Source organism: Lactuca saligna, chromosome 4 (genome assembly GCF_052625555.1).
Source record: "Lactuca saligna cultivar CGN05327 chromosome 4, ASM5262555v1, whole genome shotgun sequence".
NCBI lineage: Eukaryota > Viridiplantae > Streptophyta > Magnoliopsida > Asterales > Asteraceae > Lactuca > Lactuca saligna.
Window position 1 is genome coordinate 319,014,004 of NC_136420.1, and position 9,482 is coordinate 319,023,485.

Below are 9,482 nucleotides of genomic sequence, written 5' to 3' on the forward strand. Positions count from 1 at the left end.
TAAAAGCAAATTGACTCTTTTTGGAACAGAACATGGAACTACTTCAGACATCGCCTTTCTCTTATGATCAATCTTTTCAATCATAGCATGTCTTTCATTGCCATTGTCTATATCCATAGAGGTCTCGAAGGCAGATTCACCAATCAACTTTGCTTTTCTATTGCGCCAAACCATTGCTGATTCAGCAGCAATAAGCATATAGGTGAGATCTATAAGGGTCACGTCGCGGTTCATCATATATACTCTCTTACGAACTTTCTATATGATTTAGGAAGTGACTGAAGAACCCAATCAACAGCCATTTCCTCGGATCCCAACATTCTTAACCTATCAATGTGTGACTTCATCCCTAGGACGTGTGCACACACCGACTTTCCTTCTTTATGTTCGCTTGCCAAAAGGGCTTGAGTGATCTTGAACTTTTCAAACCTTTGAACTTGTGGGTTAGGGAGAATAATTGGAGGAGGAGGAGGAAGTGAAGCATGATCTCTTGTTCCTCGATCAAATCGTGGAATATCATCTTCATGTGGAATGCTTGTTCCACGGGATTTGGGAAGACCATGATTATCGAACTTTGACATTTACAAAACGGGAGAAAAAAAATTCAAGTTAGTTGATCGATTGAATCCTTAGTAAATCACCCAAATGAGATACTAAGGCTAGGACCCAACACAATACGCTACAACCTAGAAAAGGGATGCCGTAATCTAGTTTGCAGAATATTTGAAGGTAAGTGAATGACGATTCACTAATTTCCACCATGAAAGACGAAAAAGAAATTTAAGTTTTAAATCTATGAAAACTCCTAGATCCTTTGAGATTAATTGAACTTTCAATGGCATGTTTAAATCTCGATATGCCCCTCTTGTTTGTGACTGGGATGCCGAGGATCACAAAGCGGGTGTGAATAACCATGCAAACTTACATGGTGCCCTCACATGTTACAATCACCCATTCGATGTGCCGGTAAACCACACACGCTCCACCAAACTATGACAAACATTGAGTCACCCGTTGCAACCTTTGCTTAGAACCATTTAGTGTGCCGGTAAACCACACACGCTCCACTAACGTCTTCGCAAGGGCACAAAGTGTAATTTCATGGAATTGCATCAATTCACTTTTGCCTAAGTAACTAAGATTGGGAATTAGAAAAACATTTAGTTACTTTGTATTTCATTATACTTATAATGGAAGGTTTCGTCCTATCCTACCCGTTCGGCTAACGACCCTCCACTAGTCAAGAGTGCGGTGGGTAAGAGTGGATACCCATTCAATCGCCATTTTATAGGCAATTTCCTTAAACACCCCTTATAGACCAGCTTCGTGAATGAGGCCTACTTACAGTAAGACTGACTTTTACTCATACATATATATAATGTTAGACTTTTAATGTTATATATATAATATAGGGTGCATTTCATACTTTTAAAATACTATGTGGTCAAATTTAATAATTATACCTTTAATTCAATTAAATTGCAAACCAAAACTTTTATGGATTTATTAAATCTCTTTTAATTATACACCTTAATTAATTAATAAAACCATAAGGGTGTGATTTGAACTTTTCAAAACAATACTAGGGTTTTAGAATTTAACACTCCTAATTAAACCTTTTTAATCAACTTTTAAATTCCAAAACTTGAGGGCAAGTTTTGAAACATTTCAAAACAATTTAGTTTTAATCTATCTTAAAATTTCGAATTTATGACATTTAAATTAAAATTTTAAATATTAAAACTCTTGATTTAATAATTATCTTGAATTAGACTATATATTTAATTATTAAATCATAAGGGATTATCTAAATAATGAGGATAATTACCATTTAGACATTTAAGTTATCCTAATCCCTTAAATATCTATATAGATTTCGAAAAAATGGATGGATAATGCAAGATCTTGAATTACCATATATAACAATTAGAGGATAATTACAAGATATGGGATAATCCAAATCCCTAAAAATTAGGACCTTATCTTGGGGAGGAGGCAAATTTCGAAAAACAAGGGATTATAACAAACCCTAGATTTCGAAATTCAAGGGTTTAAGGAAAGGATTTGAAGATCTTATTCAAACTCTTGCAAATTAGGGTTTGCAAACCCTAATCTCGAAAAACCCTAGCCTCTTAGGGTTTATTGGCAATAAACCCTAATATATCAAGTTCATACAATTGAAACCAAACCAATGGCTCTGATACCACTGATGGGTTTTGGTCATAAGACATCCTATGTGCTCATACAAACCCTAATGCTTGGATCTAGGTTTCTCTATTGTACATGCTTTGAATCCAAGACTATAAACCCTAATTCTAGCATATGGAAATCAATATTAACATATAATTAGGTTTAAGATATTACCTTGATTGTTATGTAGCAATAACAATCCCAATTCCTGCTTGAATTGACTTTGGAATGCTTGGAGTCACAAGTGTCACTCCTCTAATGGCTTACAAACACCAAGAGCAAATGGAGAAGGTATAAAGAGAGAGGAGAGAGGTTAGAATTCATCCTTAGGACTTCTTGGGAACAAATACACGAATTCTAAGGCCTTAGGGTCTTTATATAGGTGTAGAGATAGGGTTTCAGTCATTATCCTTATCTAGTTGCTTATCCACAAAGCAACCATAAGATAAGCCTTGAAAACCCTTATCCTTTATCCTTTGGACGATTTCAAGGATCCTTATCTCCTTGAATTCGTTCAACCCATATTTAGGATAACCATTACCATATTTTGTAACTATCACATAATTACAATTCAGCCCCTCTAGTTTAATTAATTACACTTGATCACAAAATTAATTCCTAATTAATTATTGACCAATATTAATTAAGCAAATATGATTTCTCCTTTAATATATTATTCTTATAACATATTAATAAATCATAATAACCTCTCTCTCTTTATTTATTTCTCCAATCAAGTTGCTTTGGTGAAGGCAACCCAAAAGGATCATGCACCATCGGGTCAAGTACATACCAAAATAGTTATGGACTTAGACACTAATCCAACAACCCTAACTAGCATACAAAACTTTGATACTTGGGTAATAAAATAAGTTAGAAGACATACCTTTTGTTGTAGTTGGAAGCCTTGGACCTTTAAGAACTTAGTGCCCCAAGTGTTGCACCTCAAATGTAATTACACAACACCACTAACAAATGGAGAAACTTGAGAAGAGATCACTAGCACTTCATAAAATCGGCTTGCCCTCTCGTGTTTCCATTAGTCACTCCTTAGTGCCACTTATGTGTCAATTTCATGAGCTAGAGGGGTTCTTATATAGTGTGGCAAACTAGGGTTACACCATGTAAACCCTAATGACTTTTCATATCCCTCATGATCCATGGTTTAAAACCTCCATGGGGTTCTTATATAGTGTGGCAAATTAAGGTTACACCATGTAAACCCTAATGACTTTACATAACAATATTTCATGTCATTTATTTAAAACCTGTCAGATTGATGGCAACCGATCAGTTGGTTTAGAAGCAAGTTTGTAAGGATCTTCATTTATTATTATTATTATTATTATTATTATTCATTTATTTTTTATTATTATTATTATTATTTTGGTGGGGGGTGGGGGGGGGGGGAGTGGGGGATTTTCATTAATTTGGTATACAAAGAAATTGACATTATAAGGGTATTTTTTTTTATTTGTTGTACAAATCAACCTTGTACGGGTCTTATATGGACATTATAAAGGTCTTCATTTATTTGTTGAACAAATTGAGCTTTTAAACCATAATAGCATCTCCTGAAATGGTGATTATACATTTTTCAATGACTTGTAAATGAATTTAAACCATTAGATATGTCTTCATTTATTTGTTTACAAATGGAACTTCTAAACCACATTAACATATCTTGAATTGTTCACATTGTAAAAATAATAATAATAATAAAACTGTCAAAATTACAATTTGAAATCAAAATTTCAATAAATTTAGCAATTCGAGAAAATTGATTATCGGAAAAATAAAAAGAACCAATTATTTAGTTAATATTACAACAAAATTATAAATATAATGATATAATTAAAAAAATAGATATCAAAATCAAAATTTTATTATAAGAATTTATCCCAAAAAAAATAAAAAATAAACTGTTTTAACTTAACTTGCCATACAAAGAACAAAATGAAATTGAAAATCGTACTTCAAGAACAACTCGACCATGTAGCAAAATCTCGTTCTCCAACCTCATGTGAACTTTATCGCCCTTTGAGACTTTAATGAACACGTGCTACCCTACTTTTTAACGGCAGAAATGCTTAAATTTTCTTGCGTTTCTCTCTCACACACTAAAGTGGTGGCTGCGTGTCTCCGATGAACTCCATATTAAGAAAATCAGTAATTGCTTTCCCTCCTCAAGATTCACACGAAATCGATATTAATTCTGTATTTGCTATATACGCACCCACATCTAAATCAAAAGAACCCTAAGCCAAGATTTTCTTTCCGAATTCATAAATTCAAAAGTATCCCACCAAATCCCTTAAAGTACTCACACAAATCTGTACTATATATTAGTTTGTACGAGGATTTTAGTTGTAGTAGCAAAAGGGGTGGTTTTGATTGTTTTGAATCGGTTCAATTTGATCGGATTGGAGATGGGGGCGATGACGTCGTCTGTGGCGGCGAAGTTCGCTTTTTTTCCACCGGATCCGCCGTCTTACAGATTGGTGGTGGACGAATCGAGCGATAGTGGGAAATTGAAGATGACGGATGTGTCGGAGAGAGCCAACGTTGACGTTCTGAAGCTGAAAACGAAAAGGGGGACGGAAATTGTGGCGGCGTATGTCAAGAATCCGGTGGCGTCACTCACTGTGCTTTACTCTCACGGCAACGCCGCTGATCTTGGTCAGATGTATGACTTGTTCTGCGAACTCAGTGTTCATCTTCGAGTTAATTTAATGGGGTTAGTCTCAATTTCCCCAATTTGTTCAAAAAAACATGAACTTTTGGATCATTTCTCTTACATGATGAACACTTGATACATCACAGGTATGACTACACTGGATACGGGCAATCTTCCGGGAAGGTAGGATAATTTGAAAGTCTGAAACAAATCAAATACGTTATACACCTATGATTTCGATATCAGTTTGCTAAATTACACACCTTTAATCATCTTCACAGCCTACTGAACAAAACACATATGCCGACATTGAAGCTGCATATCGATGCCTTGAAGAAACGTATGGTGTAAAAGAAGAAGATGTCATCTTATACGGTCAATCCGTAGGAAGTGGACCTACCCTAGATTTAGCTGCCCGTTTATCAAGATTACGGGCAGTTGTTCTTCACAGCCCAATCATGTCAGGAATCAGAGTCATGTATCCTGTTAAACGAACATATTGGTTTGATATATACAAGGTCAAAATTCATTATTTACAATTAATCAATCATCACTATTGACTACTAGTCTTTATAGTTTATAGTTACTGTTTGTTCTTATGATGCAGAATATCGACAAAATCCCATTAGTCAAGTGTCCTGTTCTGGTTATTCATGTACGTATTTGTGAAATGTGAAGTCATATCCAAATTGTGGGACCCGTTTAATCATTTTATCGATAATGTTGTGTTTTTATCAGGGTACGAAAGATGATGTTGTGGATTTTTCACACGGGAAGCAGCTTTGGGAGCATTGTGTGGTAAAATACGAACCTTTATGGATCAAAGGCGGGAATCACTGTGATTTGGAACTCTTCCCGGAGTACATTCGACATTTAAAGAAGTTCATATTGGCTGTTGAAAAGTCAACACGTTTAAAGAACTCTTCGGGTTCATTAACAGATAATGATATTGATTGTAGAGAGAAATCAAGACCCAGCACAAGTACAGAAAAGTCAAGACCGAGTGTTGACCAACCTGAGAAAGGAAGAAACAGCATTGATCGGTCTGGTTAGCTTAAGCTAATTCCTTCATTCGTTTATTTGTTTATTTGTTTACTTTGATTATTAGCTATAAATGTTGTTGAAATGTGGATGATTATGGCAGATTTGGAGGTATGATGAAGGCGGCAGTGTTGTGCAATATTGATTGTTTCAAGCCCACGGGTGCAATGGAGGTGGAAGGATCGTGATTTTGTGAAGATTTATGTTTATTAAGTCGGGTATTTTGTTGGTTTACTTGTGTTGATTTGATTGTGAGTTGTGAAGTGTTGTTAGATAATGAAAAGGAATTGATTTTAATTAGGTAGATGTATGTATGTATCGTATAGATTCTGTCAAAACTAATAATGTTTATCTTGGATTGGAAGACATTGGAGGGATATGTCTTTTGTACAAACAAGAGGTGCAATTTTTATCTCATTGACATTATATGTCAAACATAATACACCTTGTTCTGTTTTGTCCGGTAGTCTTGTTTGTACAAAAAAAAACATGGTTCTTTGGGGAACAATTTATTCTCAATGACTCCTTTTGGGGATCATGTGTTGATGCTTGATTGTAATGAATGGATGTGGTTCGACTTTTTTTTGTGTAGACTTCGATGTGAATCAAGCATGCTTGGTGTTACATTAATAATGGCATTTCTTGTTTCAGGTGTTGCTTTTAGATCATGTGATTGTGTCTAAAAGGTATAACGCTTGCTCTTTGTGGAGTTGAGAGACCATTAAGTACAAATCATGTAATGTCTACACCTCCCAACTCTCAACAGTGACGTAATGAAAATTAAGATATTAAAAATACACATTGTTAATCATATACATATACTTGCTTCGTCTCATATTAATAGTTTATATTTTATTTTTAATTTGTTCCAAAATAATAGGTTACTTCTAAAAATAAATATCTTTTACTAAAATATTTCTCATTATTAGTTAATATATTATGGAATTAAATGCAACAAAATGGTAGATTGTCATTTTATTTAATAAAGTTAGAGGTAATTAATGTTTTCTTAATATGTATGTATTTTTTTTTTGTTTGTGGATAATAATTTTGAAACGAAAAGAGTATTTTTTGTTGTGTGTGTGATAAAATCAAATTAAAAAGTGGCAAGGTAAATTATGTTGGTGCATGTTGTAGAAGCTTCTAATTAAGTCTCAACATTTAAATGCAACTCCCTCGGTTATACTTCTATGTGAGTTTGTATGATATGCAACAAAATAGTGTGCACCGAAATAAGAAGGTTTAGACGTTAAGTTTGATGATTTAACAATATTTAAACCAAAACAAACCGAAAATTCTAATTTTGTTTGGAACGTTATAATTAGCTTATTTTTCGAATTATTTTAAGTTGTCATAATTGGAAAATCAAAATTAACTTATAAACCAGCTTTTTAAAAAATTACTTAGATTAATTTTTCAGAAGTTTTTTTTTTTTTTTTTTTTTTTTAATTTTCAAATATACCTCTTAATTAATTATAGAAAACACATTATTTTATATATCATTTTATATCTTTTAGCTAGTTTTATCAAACGTTATTTTTTATCATTTAACTTTTCAGCTATCAATTTGTTTTTCATATAATAGTTAGTTTTTTAGCTATCACCTAAAAGCTAAACAAAACATAAATATAAACAATTATAATATAAGTATGTAGTATGTACACTAGCTATAGGGTATGTAGTATTTACACTAACTATAACTATCACCATATTTTGGTTAAAGGCTAGTGAAAGATATACTAATTTAAGTAGTGTCATAATTTAGTTAGCGATTAAAAAAATTGATTACCAAATATAAGGTTATTAAAAGTAAAGAAAAAAATATCACAATGGGTAATTGTTATATATATATATATATATATATATATATATATATATATATATATATATATATATATATATATATATATATATATATGATTTTCTATTTTTGTAACAAAATTAACAATACAGAACTTGAATCCAACAATATTAACTAGGGTTTTTGACATTGTAGCTCATCAATGGCTACATCAATGTTTGGTCAATTTGCACATTTAGTCACTAATGTGTTTTTTTGCTCAATTGATCATTAATGTTAGTAAATACCGGCTAATTAAAGGAATATGAGAAAATGTTACCGGTTTAGGGGTCATTGTTGACGTGTATTGGCTTATATGGACAACCATTTGACCATGTCATCTTATAACGTGGAAACCTTCCTTAAATGGAACCCTCATTCGAAACACCGACGATACATTGTTACCCCAAATTAGGTCAGTGCCTCCCTCTCAATACTCTACACTCAAACGATATAACCAGAGCAATGTATGCCTCCTCCGGTCGATCGATCAACCTCCTGCGTGTCGGAAACCTTCGTGATGATGAACTTTATCCATCTCGTGATTATAAAGACGCAATAAGCATGGAAATAACTGTCTAGACTGACGATAACGTAGCTCGAAGATTTTCGAATTGCAAAAACTCTTTGGTGAGTATTCCTTTTGTTTACGTACACCGTATTTGTTATTTTTGAGCTGGAAATGTACACATTTTCGTTAATCGTAACCCTAACCCTAATTTTGGTCTTCCCTTGTAATCAGTCGGCTGAAGGTCCAAAATGCAAGTTTTTTATGTGGAAAGACAAAGCAATGGAGGAGGGTTACTACAAAGACCAGCTTCGCAAGATGAGGTTTAAGCTGAAAAGGAAAGAAGACTTCAGTGAAGTTTTGAAGGTTCAAAAGAAGTTGGTTAAGCTGCAGCAAGCTATGGAAGCAAATAAGCATGTGTCTGAGACACAATTGACGAAGTTGATGAAACAAAACAATCTGCTGAAGTGTGGGATCTTTGTTATGGTCACTGTAGTCATTTCCATGTGGTTGAAGTGCCCTTGAAAAGTGCAGCTAGTCAAATAGGTATTTATGGTTTATGGTATCTAATTCCAACTAGTTTTTTGGAAAGTATATGGGTAGATGTAGAAAGTTGTTTTCTTTTGGGAAGTGTATGGGTGTATGGGTACATGGTCATGGTTAGATCCTAGTTGTAATGTATCGTTGGGTTTTTGGTTGAATGCTTATTTGATTAGTATGTGTATGGGATGGTAGATGTGATGGGATGGCGGAAGATGGGAACAATTGTAATGAAATTTTGTAGATTCAATTAATGGCATGAAAGATCCTACTTGTTATATACCTTGCTAAATTTAATGATAGCATGTGCTCCTTTTAAAAATTGAAGTGTGGGTACCACATTGTCAGCCATAAGGACTACACTTGGTCCATTTAAAAGTGCATTGTGTTTTGAATTCTGTGCAGGGGTCCTTTTGTGCAAAAATAAGAGCATATGGACCATACATGGTATATAAGGACATAATCAATGACAATTTAAAATTAGCAATATATGGAAATATATTCCTTTGTCATGCAGTTTAACCACACAAGTCCTTGCCATGCATGCAACTTCAAAATAACACAACAAAAGCTCAAAATAACAACCAACTTGGTTAATACAAAATATACATCACATAAACCAACATAGTTTCATATAAGCAACCATTATTGACAACAGTTTCATAAAAACAACAAGAGTATACCAA

General features: G+C 33.5%; 1 protein-coding gene and 1 long non-coding RNA gene across 3 annotated transcripts; one reads left to right on the forward strand and one right to left on the reverse strand.

The window, feature by feature from the left end:
• Window positions 1-4,057: 4,057 nt before the first annotated feature.
• Window positions 4,058-5,199, reverse strand: LOC145044037 (uncharacterized). The gene is made up of 2 exons (XR_013681195.1): window positions 5,131-5,199; window positions 4,058-5,068 (listed from the first exon to the last, which is right to left on the reverse strand). It is a non-coding gene; the product is annotated as an uncharacterized LOC145044037 (long non-coding RNA).
• On the forward strand, window positions 4,188-6,427 carry LOC145044036 (uncharacterized). Of its 2 annotated transcripts, none has more exons than XM_078992840.1 (6): window positions 4,188-4,927; window positions 5,014-5,050; window positions 5,149-5,385; window positions 5,475-5,522; window positions 5,606-5,915; window positions 6,012-6,427. In XM_078992840.1, exons 1-6 carry the CDS (start codon window positions 4,620-4,622, stop codon window positions 6,023-6,025), a joined length of 954 nt encoding a protein of 317 aa, XP_078848966.1. In that variant the 5' UTR covers window positions 4,188-4,619; the 3' UTR covers window positions 6,026-6,427. The 2 variants fall into 2 exon arrangements, with proteins under 2 accessions (XP_078848966.1, XP_078848963.1); XM_078992837.1 differs by having other exon boundaries at window positions 4,191-4,927; window positions 5,606-5,910.
• The last annotated feature ends 3,055 nt before the right edge of the window (window positions 6,428-9,482 follow it).